The sequence below is a fragment of the Aquila chrysaetos genome, chromosome 2 (genome assembly GCF_900496995.4).
Source record: "Aquila chrysaetos chrysaetos chromosome 2, bAquChr1.4, whole genome shotgun sequence".
In the NCBI taxonomy this organism is placed as follows: domain Eukaryota; kingdom Metazoa; phylum Chordata; class Aves; order Accipitriformes; family Accipitridae; genus Aquila; species Aquila chrysaetos.
The window spans coordinates 29990754-30008274 of record NC_044005.1 but is presented as its reverse complement, the minus strand read 5'-3'; the positions used below and the strand labels follow the sequence as shown (position 1 = coordinate 30008274).

Sequence of the window (17521 nt, the reverse complement as noted above, 5' to 3'; positions counted from 1 at the left end):
GACAGCCTCATTCTGCAGAAAGGAAGGAAAAATAAAACTGGGACAAAACCAGCCATTTGTTGTAGGAAGGTGGGACATAAGCTACAGACAGGGGTGACCAGTGGGGACTGGGTGGTCGTGTGGTTCACCCTGTGAGGGGTGGCAAGTCTGTCTACACCAAAGGATACCCCCAGGAGTCTTTGTCTCACCCAGTCTTCTGTAAAGCTCACCAGCACTGGCAATGCTATCACCACCCCACGTAGCTGGGTCCAGGATGTGCCTGGGGTCCCAGCTGAGCAAGGCACTTGGGCACTCTCCTGGGGGAGGGGCAGGAGATGCAGGAATGACTGCCCTGTGCCAAGAGGGAACAAGATCCCGCTCTTCCCAGCTCCAGCTGCAAGGGCTGCCATGGAAGGGGAAATGGCTTCTACCAGTTCCCATATACACCACCTTCATAATTTTTTTTTTTTTTAATTCTTTTTTCGCTGCTTCCATGCACTGGAGAGATTTGAATCTTTAAGTACTCACAAGATGCAAGCGTTACAGTACTGGGTGCTGCAGCACCCACAGGTTGCACCCTTAGGTCCCAGAGCGGTTCCCTCCCTAACACCCACACCTAAGAGACAGGGCACTTCTGAATGCTACATTGGCCAGCAGCCTAGGCATGCAAACACCTCAGCCAGGCGACCGCTAATGCCGAAGGTGGGGCAAAACACACCCTTTTTGCACAATTCCAGTTCAATCTGCAGTTCTTCAACAGGTGCTGCTCCAAAACTGAGATTCATTACTTCCCACGGCAGGGTTTTTACTGCTGTGCTGCTGGCTTATCCCTCACACTGCTGCCATACCTACCTGCATAATGCTCTGATCTGAAAGAGAAGCCTGGATGGAGATGGCTCTGCTCCCTCTGCCCAGCATCCTGGCAGGAGCTGGGAATTCAATCCCCTCCCCCAGGAACAAACACAAAGCCTGCGGGGGGTCGTCATGGCTCCATGTTGTAACCCCTAAATGCATAAACGCTTGGGCTCCCACACTCAGCTTTCTGCATCAGATTACCCAGCTGCTTCCCGGGCTCTTCCACATCGGCAGGATGACGTGCCTGGTCTCGGCACACGCTGGCAGAGAGCAGCTCAGTGCCAGCAGCCACTGTTCCCAGGGTGCTGGCCAAACTTGTCCATCACACTCCGGAGCCCACACCAGTGCCCTGTGGTCAGTTCTTGTGCTAGCCCAGGCCTGATCTCACCTATTGCTGTCATATGTCCTGTTAATAAGTAAGCATAACAAAACCAGCTTGCCACAGCAGCACCACCAGCTCTATAGGGCAACGGGGACCTCTTCAGAGTAGTGCCGTGCCTTCTGCTGCTTCTTTGCTAAATTGGATGATGATTTCTCAGTTGAGAAATCTTCTGTGCTGCATATAGCATTATGGTATTTGAAAGATCATGCAGCAGCAATGCTTCATAGCTCATGGGGCATGAGGGACCAGGAAAATGCTCTAAGTCACAGTTCTGGAAGTTACTAAATAGTAACAGCTGTATCAGAGCAGCAAGGCTTGTAAGGGGAGATAGATAGTATTTTTTATTAATCAGACTGACACAGTTGGGGGAAAAAAAGGACATCTTTAGCCACAGAAACACTTCTGTTTAAATGCATTGGCTCTACAGTTTGGAGATCTCTTCCCCCCCAAGTGCTCCAGTTTAAACCTCTGTTCTGATTTTGCTACTCTGAGGTGTTTTAGCAGGTATGAGCTGAGAACATGTCAAAATTAAAGGAACTAAGAACAGCTGCATGTGGTCACAAATGATCTTCAGAGCATTATTAGCTTGGACTACAGGGTCTTTCTTTCCATGCTTCTCGCCAGCCACCCATACAGTGGACTTTTAAGAGCCAGCCAGATTAACACTTCCCCAAAAACCTTGGGACTAGGCAGCCACACTCTGACTCCCCTCCTGCTAAATCAGTCTCCAGGGTGTTGGCTAAGATCAGGGACCACAAACTGCCACCTCTCTCACCTCTAGCAGGAAGACTTACCACTGTGGATGTCCAGCAAAGGAGCAGACCTGCACCCTGCACTGACTGGGTTTGCCAGAGAACTGTTGTTGACTGCAGTTGGCCTAGTATAGTTTATTTAGCATCTCCAGCATTGTTTATAATACACAGACATGCAGATGAAATTATCCCCTCTTTGCGCAAGACAGAGTAAAAAAAAATAAAAAATTCTATCTAGGCTTTGTGAAAGAGGATAGGAGTCTTACCAACTCTCTGAAGTGGAAGTACTCCACAGAGACCAAATTATGTAGGAAAGGGGAATCAATTTTTACTAACCTCTCTTCCACTATCACACTACATTGTAATTTTCAGTGCAATCTCTGATATCAGATGCATTTTTCAAGAGTCATGGGAATGTGTCAGTGCAAGTATATTTAGCCGTATCCCTTTGGGTAGGTGGGGAAGGAAAGAGACCCCTAAATAGCTGTAAGATAACAATTACTGCAAGCATATTTGCTTTGAGAAAGTTTAGTCAGAGTTCAGAAAAAAGACAAGTCCTTGGCAGCTGAATGGCCGATGGCCAGCAGCTTCTTGAGCTGTCCCTACAAACCCTTACTTTGAGAGGAGCATGATCACAGGAGAAACCCCTCTGCTTTCCTTAGGTCTTCTCCACACACTCTAAGCCCTTCTCATTGTAAAAGAAATGCTTAAGAAAGTGGCAGATTATCTAGAATTCTCTCCCCTCTTTAACCAAAAAAAGGCAAATCCAAGCCCTCCACAATAGAAAGCATCTTTTACATGGGGGGGATAATTCCCACTATTCACAATATTGCAAAAGAATCAAAAAAGTTCACAGCACTTTAACAGATGAGTGAAAATGTCCTGGCTTTCAGTCAACTTCAATGTTAGTGGGAGTGAGGAGAAGCCTCCCCCGCAGCTGCAGGAGAAAACTGTGGGACTCAGGCTGGAAAAGTAGCAGGGGGAGGATGTGAACACTGTTAAAAATAAAACTTATCAGATAACAATTGACTCGTGAGAATGTTATCTGGTTTAACAGGAGTGTGAAAACAAATAGGCATTTCAAGAAGAGGGTCACTAGCAAGGTAAATAACTTCAAAATAGCAGGAAGTGACGAAGGAAACGTGCCAAGCTGATGGCAACAAAGCTCTCCCTGACAGCGGAGGACAGCGGCGGCCGTGGATTTCGGTGTCACCTCTGTGCAGTGCTAGCACCCTTCATCCTGCTGCGTGGCACTTCACCCACCCGCCCCAACCCTGGCCATGATAAGACACAAGATGGAAAAGATTTGCACAGGACAACATTTAACGTGACCCAGTGTTTATTGACTCCTGCCACTTTTTATTTTAATAGTAACAGGAATACAAAATGTGATGTATGGTAAAATATTACTAGAGGTTTCTATATCAATCTGATGCAAAGTGCCAGCATTGTTGACCAGCATACAACCTGACAAGAGAAGATGTAGCCATAACTCACTCTCAGATAGCTGCTGGGAGTACATCACAGTCGAAGTAGAACTAGTTATTTGCCTGCAAATAGATACATTTTCTTCTAGATGCAAGTGGTGTTAGAGCCAGCTATTTTGCAACAACAACAACAAATACATATATTATATTCCAACATTTTAAAAAACGCAATAGGAAAGGACTAAAACTGTTTAAAAAGAGAAGGAAAAAAAGAGTGGATATTTTTAGAGACTACTTTGCAAAGGCCATTCCTCATGGAACCAGAAGTAATCTTAAGAAAATAAGATTTATTAGAGGCTACTTTGCTCAAAAGGCCAGTGGTTACAGGTTTAAGAATAAAAATAGTCTCTTGATTTTCAGTACTGTCTCCTGGCCTTTTTCCTCCCTGCACAACAAAAACCACCTGTTGGAAATTGTGGCTTGGTCGCTCTGCATATTTTTCCAACACAATTGCATTTGGAAAGGCAACCATATTTCTTAAAGAGCCATCAAAAACTTGCATGACATGCACATGTGGCATGTAACATCTTCAGAGATATGAATGATGAAGGCACATTACCTAAAGGTTGGAAAAAAAAAAAAACATGCAACAAAACTTTTGGAGGACTAAAAATTAAATGCCTTGGAGAAAACACTCTTTTTCACAACTGGGTGATAAGTGCTGTTAGCTGTAGGTGTTTCAAATGGTTTGCCGTAAAGACAAAACACAAGGAAAGACTCTCTTGAAATGCCCTCCCTACTGCAGCAACCTGCTTCCCCCCACAGTTCTTCAGACAATTTCACCCACCCCCCCATTTAAACTACAGCGTCTGCAAGGAGATCATCCCACTGACCTGAAAACAGGGTAAAGGTCTGGAACAGAGGACTGAGGAATTGGTCTCAAAATCCTGTGCCCTCAGCTGCTTTTTCTTTATTAACACAATGCTCTCTGCCACAGAATAATTGCTCTCTCTATCTAGATCAGGAAGATATTGGCCAAAAATGAAAATATGTATTTTATTTACAATAAATGCATCTATACTGCTCTATGCTCCACCCACCACACATGTGTTGCTGACCACAGCTGAAGCCAGGTGGTAGCAATAGCGGTAACTGAAGTACCTTTCTTTTCCAACCTTTATACAAAGCCTTTTCCCCTCCCATCCCATCATCTTTTCACTGTTCCAGGCTCCCATGAGATGTGTACTAACATCTCTTTATAGTGCATTTTTTTAAGGTTACAGTTTCTAAAGGCAAAGCAAGAGTTGCTCTGCTCTGTTTTAGCTGTCTTTGCCCCTTCTACTATCAAGTGGGAGTTTCAAATTTACATGCCATTATCAACTTTGCATAGCAATAAAACAGGTTGGGTGCCCCCCCACCTTTTTAAATAATAATCCTGTGGCCCCCCCTTTTTTCGTCACCTCCCATCTTTCAAAGGGTTACCTCTCACTCTCAGGAAAAAGCCCTAACTCTTTCTCCTCCCACATGAACACTGCAGGATGAGAATTTCAAGTTTTTGTTAAGTTTCCTTCAAGTCTATGTTGTGCTACTTAGAAGCAACTGCAGTGGAATAATGTTTTTCCTAACATTAAAGGACATTTATCAGATTATTTGTCTTTCTCTAGTCTCGAGTTATAAGAATATTTGTCACACATGTTCCCTCATATTCCTCTCTTAAGGTGCACAGTGGTCAGGCTGAACAAAGTCCAGCCCGTAAGACCATAGCTGGATCTCTGGGAGAAGCCAGAGAGAACAAGGAGTTTCTTAGCACTACTGTATTTACATTCAGAATTCAAGGACAGGCTGAAGGATGCTCAGCTTTTTTTTTTTTTCTTTCCTTCCCCTTTTTTTAAGAGACAGAACTCCTTAAAAAAATACTCCACTTCTATTACCATTTTTTACGTCATGAAATTTATTTCTTTTCTGTCCTATGCAGCTGTTACCCTTCTGTCACTGACATTTAATATTTGCCATTGCACACTACCTTTTCATTCCCTAGCTCAAGTGCGACAGAGCTGGCCCGCAGACCCATCACTAGCATGACAGCCTGGCACAGCGTGGTGAACTGGTGCAGGAGCCAGCAGTTCAGACAGACCACCTTCACCACTGCAGCCAGGTGGTATGGGAAAATATGGGACACTGAAGAGGGCATATATTTGGAACATTTAGTAGGGTCTGACATACACACTGACAACATGAGACAAAAATGAATGCAAGTGAGTGTATTAGGTTGAGAACAATTAGTGTGATTGATAAATACATCCACCACCAGCTCCCAACTTCATTAAGAGCTATTCTGAACTGCATAGTAAGTGCTGGTTGTAGAAGCTTAGGCAGATTGGAGATAGCTCACCACTTATTCATTGAGTCTAACAAGTTTAAAAAAAAAAAAAAAGGAGAAAAAAAAAATATGTGCTTTGCCATTTGAGTCATGGCTTGGACACAGCAGAAGTAGTTACCTGGCATAACAGATCAATTGAAACAGAATCACTGTTTCATTCAGATTACATACACATGCAAAGTTAAACAAGTGTGTTAACTAAGGATAAGCAGCATAGGAATCAAGTCTAGGTTACCCATTATTTATCATACATTTGTCAGACTGCCAGACATACCTTTTCCTTCCAGATTCATATCTGTGTCATACAAAACATAGTAGATGGAGAAGTCACGAAAATAACACTTAACTCTACATATCATTGTCCTTTAGTGCCAATGCATTCTGTGCCATCAGCCTTCCAAGTTTACCAAACTTTTGGGAGAAAACAGTTGCTTTACCAAACTGTGAAAATAGAAAATGTACAACCCATCCCGCTCAGAACAGAAAGGAAATGGTTTTACAAAGTTGTGGACAGATGCATAACTACTTCCCCCTCTGTCCTGGGACAGAAAGGGCAGCACAACTGCACAGCTAGAACCTGACTCTTGAAAAGCAAACAAAATCCAGGAAATGTGATGACTGTGTAGACAAAAATCTGTTTGGAAAGTCATGCTATCAAAGAGCTGAGCCAATGTTCTGCCAATGTTCTATGCAGCAAAGTGATGTGCAAAGCAGTACATTGACAGGCCTGTGTGGGACAGACCACAAGACGCTCTACAAAAATCCGGTTTAATTTCACATTTCCAGTATCTCTCCTTACCCATTAGCAGTCTGCCACAGCTCTTAAACTTGTGAAGCTCCTTCCCATTGAGCTAGACTATTTTTTTCCCCCCATAAAGTGCAAGTAAGACTCAGGTTTTTACCACTAGTTCCAATGATCATTGTCTGGGTTACAAGAGTGTTCAAAAGCCAGGTGGCTAAGCCACTACTACTAGGCTTAGTGATACTCTTTTTTTTTTTTTTTAACCCTGGTTACTTTTTCCAGCAAAAGGCAAAGAGAGAACAAGTGTTCCTTCTGCCAGATGCAGGCATCACAGGAGGCTGCCTTAAGTACCATCAATATAAGATGCACATGCTAGACACAACCAGTGCATTCTTGTACATAACAAGAATTTGCCCTTGTTTGCTGGAAATGGCAGTCATCTTTGGGATCTTATTTCCTCACAAAAGAGTTCAGGAACAGTTGATTAGTCTTCATTAAGAGGTGCTTCTCTCTTCCTTGCATCTACATAGAATAGATGAAAAAAGGAAAGGCAGTTAAGCCAGAGGGTTCCGACAGCATTCATCTAAAAACTCAGAAACAGAATAAAGTTGGTTTGTTTTCAATGGACGGCACTTTCCATTTCAGACTTATAATAGGAATTCACTACATGGACTGAAATGCTGTATGAATCCACAGCATGTTAACGAGATAGTCTGACCAAGGTTTTGTATGTTTGCCCTGTTGAAACTGGAGACTACTCATACAGTATTTAAGTAGCCTGATAAACTTTCAGACTCCAGATCTGTGACACTCTTCTCCCCAACTCTTGGCCCCTTGCTCAGGATCCCTCTTAAGGGTGAAGCCAGTATTTGCTTTGCATACCAGCGACAGAGATGACAACAGTCTGTTCTGAAACGCATTTGACTAATTACAACTTTGCTGGTTCCCGGCTGCATAGCACACATTTTAAAAAAGATGAGTGCTGTCCACACTGTATTTCGAGGAACTGCCTGAGGCAGTCCCTGAAGACCAGATCTTAAACTGCTCCAAACACCAAAGCTTTGAGCATGGCCCCAGGTAGGGTGTTGGAGCACATCTGGACAAGTCAGTCCATTACTCAGGTGCCAGTAGCATATAAGTACAGTAGCAGGCAGTGTGGCTGCCGTTAGGAAAGCTAGGGTCACCTCTTTCCAGGCTTCTGCAGAAGTGTCTCTGGGCTGACTTTAAGCTATCTGTGAGACCCAGTTGAATGTAGGTATCTCTTGAAGTGTACCATGATCACAGCTACTCTAGTAACTGCCTGCCAAAAGATGCACTTACATATATTTCTAAACTTAGTTTTTTTTCCAACTCATGATCTATAAATTCCAAGGTCATTATGAATATTCCAACTCAGAAATTACTTGTAAATTAAAGACAAATCCCTTTTGCATTACTGCAGGCCCCAACTGCCCTTCATTAATATAGAAGACAGGCCCTATTCGGCCAGAACATTTAGAGAAGACGATTATGAAACTGCTTGTGTAAGTCTTGTGAGTTCATGCTAAACGAAGTTTGGAGGAGACAAAATATACTTCCCAAATAACAAAAGAATTGCTTAGAGACTCCCAGTGACTGGAGCAGCCACCTGGCGTGGGACAAAATCTCAGCAGCCATTTGGGAGAGAAATCAGAAACCGCCTCTCCCATGTTCCCCCATCACATTCATCAGGGATACTGAGGCCAGGTCTGAATCTTCTGTCACAGCTTCTCCACTTCACATAAAATAACTGACTAGTGATTAAAGATGAAAAAGCTTTCTAAAAATGAGTGTCATACCCATCTAGCTACAGAGTTATTCCCAGTCTGTCTCCAACTTAGGAAATATCAAAATGCATTAAATTCTTTTTGGTGAACACTTATAAAAGAGTCATACCGGTTAAGTTCCTGAACTTTTTTTTGGCTTCTGCTCTTTCTTCGGCATCAAAATACCACACAGTCATGGCATATCTATAAAAGAAAAAAAAAAAAAAAAAAATATTGTGTTTGTTTCAACCTTTGCTATTAAAATAGAGCCCTGGTGTTTTATGCTCACAGAGAAAGCAAAAACCAAAACTGGATTAGTAGATAAAAAAATAGGATGCAAATGGCACATGTTTATAGACAAATATAGACAGCATTTTAAATTTTAAATTTAAATTTAGTATTTTATCAAGTAAGATAGAAATATAGGTGAGAATTTCTGCTTGGAGGCACAAAAGAGTGCACAGCCCCTGGTAACAGAGAGCAAAAGTAGCTTCCAGACCTTTGCATGTTTTTCTGTTCTGGGATGTCTGTAGACAGCTTGGGGGTTGCCCTGAGTTACATCAGCTTTTCGTAGCCTGTTGACAGATGGTAGCCCCAAGAAAACCTATAGTGTTATGAGGGCAAAAGTATAACCCAGCATCTCCCAGTTAAATAGCTATGCTTGGCTTGGAAGATTTCTCCTGTCAATGGTAAAAGGGCTTTTTTTCCATCACACAAGGAATCTTATCATTCAAGCTTGGTTTTCCTCATTTGATGAGAGAATTCCAAGTGACTCGAAACCAGAAAACCCACTCAAAATCTAGCTATTTTTTCTGCACGTGTATTAAACAAACACATGATGGCCATAACTTTAGATACAAATATTGGTAGAAGAGATGCTTTGTTTTTTCCTGGCCAAATATCAATACCAAATATGCTACTTACCTGGTTGCATAAGAAGGCTGGACTTCATGTGGGTTCCTTCGATCTGACCAAAAAAAAAGTAATCGGTCAAAAATCGGCTCAACATCTGCTACATAGGACTTTCCTTCCGGGAATATCCGAAGAATTCCACCATGCAGCTGAAAGAAAAGGAAAGGTTGCTTTTTACACATACAAACACCCACACATTCATGCAAACAATGACTTTATTTCTCCTGCCTCAGCACACAACAAATGGGGAATAAACATCTAATGATAACCAAGACAGATATATGACAACACCGGAAAACTGTACGCTGAATCTCTTGGCCACCTTGATTTTCCCAAACAGTTTGTAATGTTTCAGCATAAACATCTGGCTAAAGTAAATGAACCAAGATAAAGACAACACTGGCCCTCTAACAAACACTGGGAAACTTCTGAGCTCCCAGTCACATCTCTAGAACCAGTGAATACCACAAGGCAGGTAAGGCTGCTCCACCTGACGAGCCTGAGATCAGACTCTCCTCCCAGCAATTGCTAGATACTGCTTATGGTATTTCAGAGCCCACATCTGATCATCTTCTACATCCTGGGAAGAGTGAAGCCTGTTCTATTGTTGGATTTGTAATAAAACTTCTCATAAATGCATTATATCTCTCAGACAGTCTTTTCCCTATTTATGACATAGCCTGCTTTCTCTCCCACATCATTTCTCTCTTTCCATGTGCCACAAGTTTCAGAGAAAAAGTCTGGTGATCTGCATGTGCTGTAGAAACTTCAAAAGATGCAGATGAACTCCACCTCCTCCCTGCTGCTGTTGGAGGGCTCTTTGGAGGCTTTTATACGGCACCACAGGGTTCAGGGAAGATGCTGTCAGCCCAGCACTGACCTGACTTAGTACCTCCATGTAGCATGCAAACCTCAGTAAAACTATTAGGTCAGGTTGCTTTCAAAGGCCAGCATAGTTATATTGCATCTCCTCCAGCATACATTTGCATAAAATTACTATCACATTACCCACATAATCCTCTCTACCAGTGTACTGGATTTCAGTTAGCTTGCTTAGTGTCCACTTGGGTGCTTCCTCACTATCAGAATAAGAGTGCAGTGCACAAAATAAATTGGATATTTGCATTTCCTCCCACATGTCCTCCTTCATTTTATTCCATTGAGATGTTTCACTATCATACCCTCTGTAAAGGAATGCGTTTTTCTCCAACAGTGCATTTTTCAGTGGCATTGTCTCTAAATCTGAACTCACTTTTGGGGGTTCATAGTATTTACATGTGCTTAAAGAGTGTCCACCTAAAGTGGCCAAGACAGGTTAGAGAGATAAAAAAAACATTGGGCAATTTTCAATAGATAATCCATGTGAATGGTTTGTGCCACATTATGCAACAGAAGTGTAGAGAGACATCCTGCAATTTGACATATTCTTATTTTGTTTCTAACTTAAAGGTATGGTAAATTCAAGGCTGACTTTACTGCCTTATAGTATTACAGGCAGAAACAAGAGCACCACCCTGTCAATAGACCCACTGGTGGAGTCAAAGATGGAGAGGACAAACCAAGCTATGTGCTTATGCCTCTTACTAAGCCCCATCACTCATTAAGTAAGAAAACCACAAAGGCAACTGCCTGAAGATCTTCTGCAGGTTAGGCTGAAGTAACAGTATCAAGAACACTAAAGTCCCAAATTTGGGCTGTCATCTTATTCTGCTCCCAGAATGCACTTATTCTTTAGTGGATTATGTTTTTCTTTCTAGTGCTTCATTGCTCTTTCTTCTAAACAAAGTGCAAGAGCCAGCAGCCCAGTACTTAGAAGCTTTATTCTAGAGCAACAAAACAGTATGTGTGTGGGACGGGAGAGAGAATAAGGAAACAGTTCAGATTCTTATTTCCAAAGGGTTGCCATAAACACCAAGAAAATAAATGTAGAGATGAAGAACAGACCAGCTGTTCAAAAGTTCACCAGAGTTCACAGAAGCAACCAACAGCTCCAATGCTCTGTTTCTGAACTATTTTTTCCTTCATGTTCTGCCTCAACCTCATGGTTTACTCACCTTGGAGTCCCAGTTCTTATTCAGGTAATAAATACAGGTGATGCAGCGCCCGTCACCATTTGGATTGTCCACATGACGAACATACCCAGTTCCATTTCCAGGATAGCAAGCAACCATAGCCTGAATGAAAGATAAAGATTGTAAAAAAAAAAAAAAAAAAAATTCTAAAAGATGCCCACCTTCAGTTTTTCTTTGCTAAGCATCCTCCCACTACCAGTTTGCCTCAGTACTTTTCAGATGATCAATCCAAAACCTACAGCAGACACTACCAGAAGGTATCTTTGCACAAGCTTCTTTCACTGGATGAGTCAGCCAGTGTGAAATTGCAAACTGGAAATAAATACCCTTCATATTTCACAATATATACACTAAAGTAGGAGAAAAAAAATGAATTAAACTACAACACTGGTATGTATGGTACAAGCTTATTGTTCTGTATACAAGGTACACGACCTTGAGGCACTTTCAGCTAAAGTTTGCTTGGGTTTCTAAAGATGAACAGTCATTGCAAAACTGATTTGCTAGTCATAACGAAAGTAGAAAGTAATCCCAGGATGCCATGCCTTACGACCACCATCCTCCTCCATTCATATCTTCCAGTCCCTGTCATACACACCCCTATGGTCCAACACAAAGTGAGGGTCCCCAGGAGGTGTGGGTAAAAGTTCACAGAACAAAGTCTGCAAAAATCTAAACTCCTTTGTGCTGTGTTTGCATAGGGCAGTGCATGTTTGCTTTCATGGACTAAGCCACAGAACTAACCCAACAGCTTTCAGAAGCATACTTCTCTCTTTGATCATCTCCGGACTTGCTGATACAATCACTTAATTCACAGTTCGTTTAAATTTCACCTTGAGTGATGAGATAAGCCTAACAGGAATTACTCCAAACCACATGGCAGTCAACAGGTCTTAAAAGGCTTTTTACAGCCAAAATGTATTCAACTTGAGTTGACACCATTAGCGGTCTAAGCAGGATGCAGGGAAGAGCAGGTGAGACTGCTGGTAGGCTACCAGATCTTTGTCTCAGAGTCACTTCTTCACTATTTGGACTACTTGGGACACCTTCTGTGGAGTTTACCAAAGATGTGGCAATAGAAGTCTTGCTCCCGCTCTTCTGACATCTCCTTTCATTGCTTGCCAGTATTAGCAGCAAGAGTGATGGGAGATGATGCAATAAGTTTGGCTGGAAAACTGGACACAGTATCCGGATGTGGTTTCCCCAGGGCTGAGGAGATGGCAATAATCACTCTCCCCAGTCTACTGGCTGTGCTCCTGTGAGTATTGCCCTGGATGCCGTTGTGCAGGGGCACGCTGCAGGCTCACGTTCAGCTCACTGCCCACCAAGACCACCCGCTCCCCTGGGGAGCAGAGCTGCTCCCCAGCCTGGCAGCCCCCAGCCTGTACTGCTGGAAGGGACTTTTCCTTCCCAGGGGCAGGACTTTGCATTTGTCTTTGTTGAATTCTGTAATGTTCCCATTGGCCTGTTCCTCCAGCCCATCTGGCTCCCTTTCAGTGGCAGCCCTGCCCTCAAGTACATCAACCAGTCCCCCTCAGTTTGGAGTCATGTCCACACTTGACGAGAGTGCACTCTGCCGTCTGCTTCGGGTTACTGATAACAGTGGTTAACAGCTCAGGTCCCGTGAGAGATCCCTGTGGTGCTCCATTTGTTACCAGCCTCTGGGTATAGTACGACTGACTGATTAACCACCACCCTCCAAGCTCAACCATCCACCCATTTTACCCATTTGTTTTTTACCCATCTACTCTTCCATTCATCCAGGTCGTAACATCCTAACTTTGGATACAAGAGTATTATACACGCCTGTCCCACAGAATGAAGATGTGATTGTGCACCACTTGCACGACCTGCCCCAAATAATCTGCCAAGCACAGTTGATAGCACTAAAGACTGACAGTATAGGCTTTAGTAAGAGCAATTAAAATTTTTATCTAGGAACCCCAGAGGTCTTGTTTTCTGCTTCCAAGCACATGCTAAAGCCATGATGTTCTCATGGGACACATGACCAGCTAGAGCATAGCACGTGCTGCTTTAATCACAAAGGTTATTTTACTGTGCCAACAAACACTGGCACAGAAGTTACTGCCAGCCAGCACAGTGGATCCCTTCGACCCTCTGCTACCAAGAACGAAACCTACTCACAGGAGTTGCCCAGTTCGGACAGGCGTACACACAGAGCTGCAAAAACACGGCTCTGCATTTCAAGTCCTATATGAATTGACTTTCCTTCCTCCCCACAAGCGCCAGCGAGCAGTACCAGCAGGCAGCAGTAAGTCACCAGAGCCCGCTCCTCACCCTGACACCGCAGGCCCCAGCTGCTTGGGGGCTGGTGGCCTGCAGTCAGGAGATTATGCTGCACAAGAGTGAGTACCTTTAATTCCAAGTAGTAAACCCTCTTCCATCACACCTGGCAGTTGGCTAGATGCCTTGCCGTAGGTCCTGTCTGCTCTGCTGTCATTCCGCTGTTACAAACGGCTCCGCAGCCAAACTTAACATTTCGCTATCTGCCTGATAACAGCAGTAAGGACCAGCCTATAGCTTAGCACTGGAAACAAGTTTGTTAGGGGCATAAGCCTGGTGGAAATCACAAGTCAGCTGTACCTGCAATGTAGAAATGGTCAGAGGGAGCTGTACCCTCGCTGGCGAGGATAACCCCCCTCGTGCATCCCCCCATCCCAGCTGCTAGCACAGCAGCTCACGCGGGTGCACCTTCACCCATCCCATGCACACAGCGAGCTGGATTAGGTCGAACCATTAAAATAGTAACCCTTTGCTAAACCTGATCCTCGTACGCTGGGGAACATGTCCCTGGGAGCTGAGCGCGCAGAGGAGAGGGGGCAGCGATTCCAGCAGACGAGGACAGAGGAGGGCTGTGCCAGGAGAGCCGGGGGAGCACAGCTGCTGCCGAGAGGATGCACGTCTACACCGCCAGCACGAGGCCTGGCTCAGCACAGCTCTGCTAATCATACCAGAGGGATGATGCACGGTGGGAATAAAACTTTGTTGACTGATAATACCTCGTTTTTAAGTCAATGTACAACACAAAATCTCTCTTTGGAGAGCAGACATTACTCCACGATTACTGAACTGCCTAAAAATCAATCCAATATTAGTACTATTTTTTAATGGCACAATCAAAAAGCTGTTGAAGAATAATAAACTGCAGGCCAGATCCTTAAAGATATTTAGGTGCTTTACTTACTACCGAAATCTGGGCAGAAGGCCAGAGTTTTCCCTGGCCTCCCCCACGTAATATGTTCTCTTAGCAGAACATGTGCTTTGACTCCAAGACACTGATGCATTATTTATTTATTTACAGTGTGCACCTTTTGCAACCACAAGGCACAGAGTCCCTGGGGATGAAGAAGTAGAACAATTCCCACAGAATCCAAACGCACTGGCCACACTCTAGCTTAATTTTAAGAAAAGAGAAAAAAGGTTTTCTAGTAGCAGCAGCGAAGGGAGAAACGCAGAAGTGAAATATCCTTTTTCCTGGCATGGTGATTATTTGAATGAAACCTCAAACAATGAAGGGAAATCATTCTGGTCCTCCTAGAGCCTGTTGAAATGATATCAAGCTTTATCAGAGCACCGGCTGGAGCAGCTCCAGAGCAGATCAAGCTGGCCACAGCAGGGATTCCAGCTGTTAGCACTACTTTTGGATTCATTCAAAGCAAACAAGAAAGAGGAGATGAGATGCGTGACCCAGACTTAATTTGAGTAATTGGTGAACACTGGTATTTGCCAGTTTAGTGCACAGGCTAGCTACAAAAGCCAGAGGCTGGATCATAATAATCAAACCATTTATCAGGTAAGCAAGTGAGGCGTCAGTAAAAAATGTTTTCTATAATCTTGGCTATTGTGTCCAGAAAAGCACACTGTTTTTGGAAGCATCTCCCTTCATTAACCAACTCCAAACCTAAACTAACTATAGCAGGCAGTAATAAGCAGGAACGTACCTAAAATTTTTTTTTGTTTTGGCAATAGAATCCATTACAATGGCTGTTAGTTGGCTTAACTTCCCAGCGTAAGCACTCAGAGCAAATTTCAGCAAGACACCTCCCTCCTTATTTTAAGTTAAAATAGATGAGTTTGTCTTAAACAACAGCTGAAGAGTTAAAAACTCTGATATACAGATGCATGCCTTTGCAGTTGCACACACACACACACACACGCCATAGTTTGAAGACCAATGCTCTGGTGGTCTAGTCAACAGCCATAAATTAAAGCCTACAAAACTTGGAAATGAAAAGGAAATCGTCAAAAATGCAGTTTCTGCACTGTCATTTTCAGAGATGTTAGGTTTCCCGAGAGGGTGCAAATCAACCACCAGTTAAACAAGCAGTAATTACCAGCTTTACTAAGGAGCCAGGAATCATCAGTAAACTCTCCGTTGCACAGAAGCTTGCAGAAATAAGTTATTCATCATTCAGTTTAAGTATTACACTTAAGTCAGCCAGATAAATCTGCAAGTCAAACTGCAATACACCAGCAAAGTTTGGAGGCAGATAAAAAACAACAGTTCCATAGAGAGGATTTTTCCCTGTCCCCCAGTGCTTCTAGCAAGGAGAAAAACAAATTCTCTTAGCTGATAGCCAGGACCATGCTGCGAGGCATCATTCTGCTACATTTCATAAAATAAGCAGTGCTGGAGTGGACTGATACTTGGAACAAAATGCTTCAGATAATACCTCAGCTTGAAGACACTTGTAAGTAGAAATGAACACTGCTTAATAGGAAGGAGTGATGACAGCAGGTCAAAGGAGATGCTCTCCGTGCCTGCTAGCACTAAGCCAGGGCCCCAGTGTACTCCTGGTGCAGACTGTATAGGTGGTATTGTAACCCTATACTGATCCCATATTTTTCTCTCAGAACTAACATGACCTTTGCAACCACCAGAGAAAATTCTGACCTGTGTAACTCTCTCCTGCCAACACCAACCACTCTTGCAGATTACGGTAAAGACTCCACAATATGCTTTTCCATTTTCTGTACCAGATTTGTCCTGTATATTATTGAACAGCTGCTGCTTTTGATCCCTAGTGTAGCTCATCTCTGCATACAGCTTGTACATCAAATAGTTAAATTCAGAAATTACTGGTAAGCCTGTTAGATGAAAGGTACTATATAGACACAGAGCAATACTGATCTACAATATCACTATGATGGTTGTCTAGAAAAGCAAGGTATTAATAAGAATTAACGGTACTATAGACACTGGCACTTTCAGAATAATTTTTCTTTGGCTGCACACTTCCAAGTTTCCCAACTTTCAGTCCAATATGTGGTTCTCAGTCCCGAACTCGAGCTCAAACAAAAAAATCACTTGACCAGACTTTAGGAAATGAGGACTACCAGGATTCGCCTGATTGACTTAGGTCTGAGTGCATATTGTACTCAACCTGATTTTAGTTTGTAGACACACACAGTCTGTACAGCCAGAAAGGGAAAGGCACACAGCATGCTCTACATTAAGAGAACATGAGTAGTCTGACATTTCATGATCAAAGACAAGAGATTCTCAGTTGAGGCTTGTCTGACACACAGGCACAACGGGGTGTTTCTTAAGTACTTTCTTGTTGCACCCAATTGCACCCAAGTGTTTTCTACCGTGTAGCTTATAATGGTTAAGTATAAAATATTCATGAACTTATTAAATATTTGTTTGTTTGAATTATGAAAGTTAAAACGCTCAACTGCTATACTGAAGCATGAACTAGGAAAATTGGTCTAATTTAATACTCTGTAGAGATGGGAGGGAACAGAGGGAAGAAAATCATGTTAAAATAACAAAAAATCAGAGACATCAGCTTTGTGCCTGTTGGAAAGGGAATCACCAATTCCAAGGGGGGACAAAACCCTGCTGGCTTCAGTCATGCAAAACATGAAATGGGCTTCAGTGGCAGTATTGCATGAGAAACCAGCACCTCATTTCCTCACCCATAACTTGATAATCAGTCTTCAGTCAAACAGCTGTTGGATTTACAAAGCTAAACCTAGCCACCTCCTCTTTGATCAGCTTCTTGCTCAGAGGTGGAAGCAAGAGAGGGGAAAAGATATGTGAGGAAGGAGCCTATTTTTAGAAATTAAGAAACACTGGGGAAAGTGCTAGAATTTGGCAGGGCAAGACACCTGCACCTTTTCACTTCCAACTTTCATCTTCCTATGAAGGCCTGAACTGAAGCCATATAGAAGACATCAAAAAGGTAAAAAAGCCAACAGAAATAACACGA

At 43.1% G+C, this 17521-nt stretch overlaps 1 protein-coding gene across 1 annotated transcript in view; it reads right to left on the bottom strand.

Annotated features, from left to right (window-relative positions):
• Positions 1-3289: 3289 nt before the first annotated feature.
• The window catches only part of EGLN3 (egl-9 family hypoxia inducible factor 3), a 30252-nt gene continuing 16020 nt past the window's right edge, over positions 3290-17521 (bottom strand). The window contains exons 2-5 of the mRNA XM_029999460.2: positions 11268-11387; positions 9226-9362; positions 8432-8505; positions 3290-7039 (exon numbers count right to left, since the gene is read on the bottom strand). Of these exons, the coding sequence (XP_029855320.1) occupies positions 7002-7039; positions 8432-8505; positions 9226-9362; positions 11268-11387 (369 nt within the window). The 3' untranslated portion in view covers positions 3290-7001. The remainder of the gene's footprint in view (positions 7040-8431; positions 8506-9225; positions 9363-11267; positions 11388-17521) is intronic.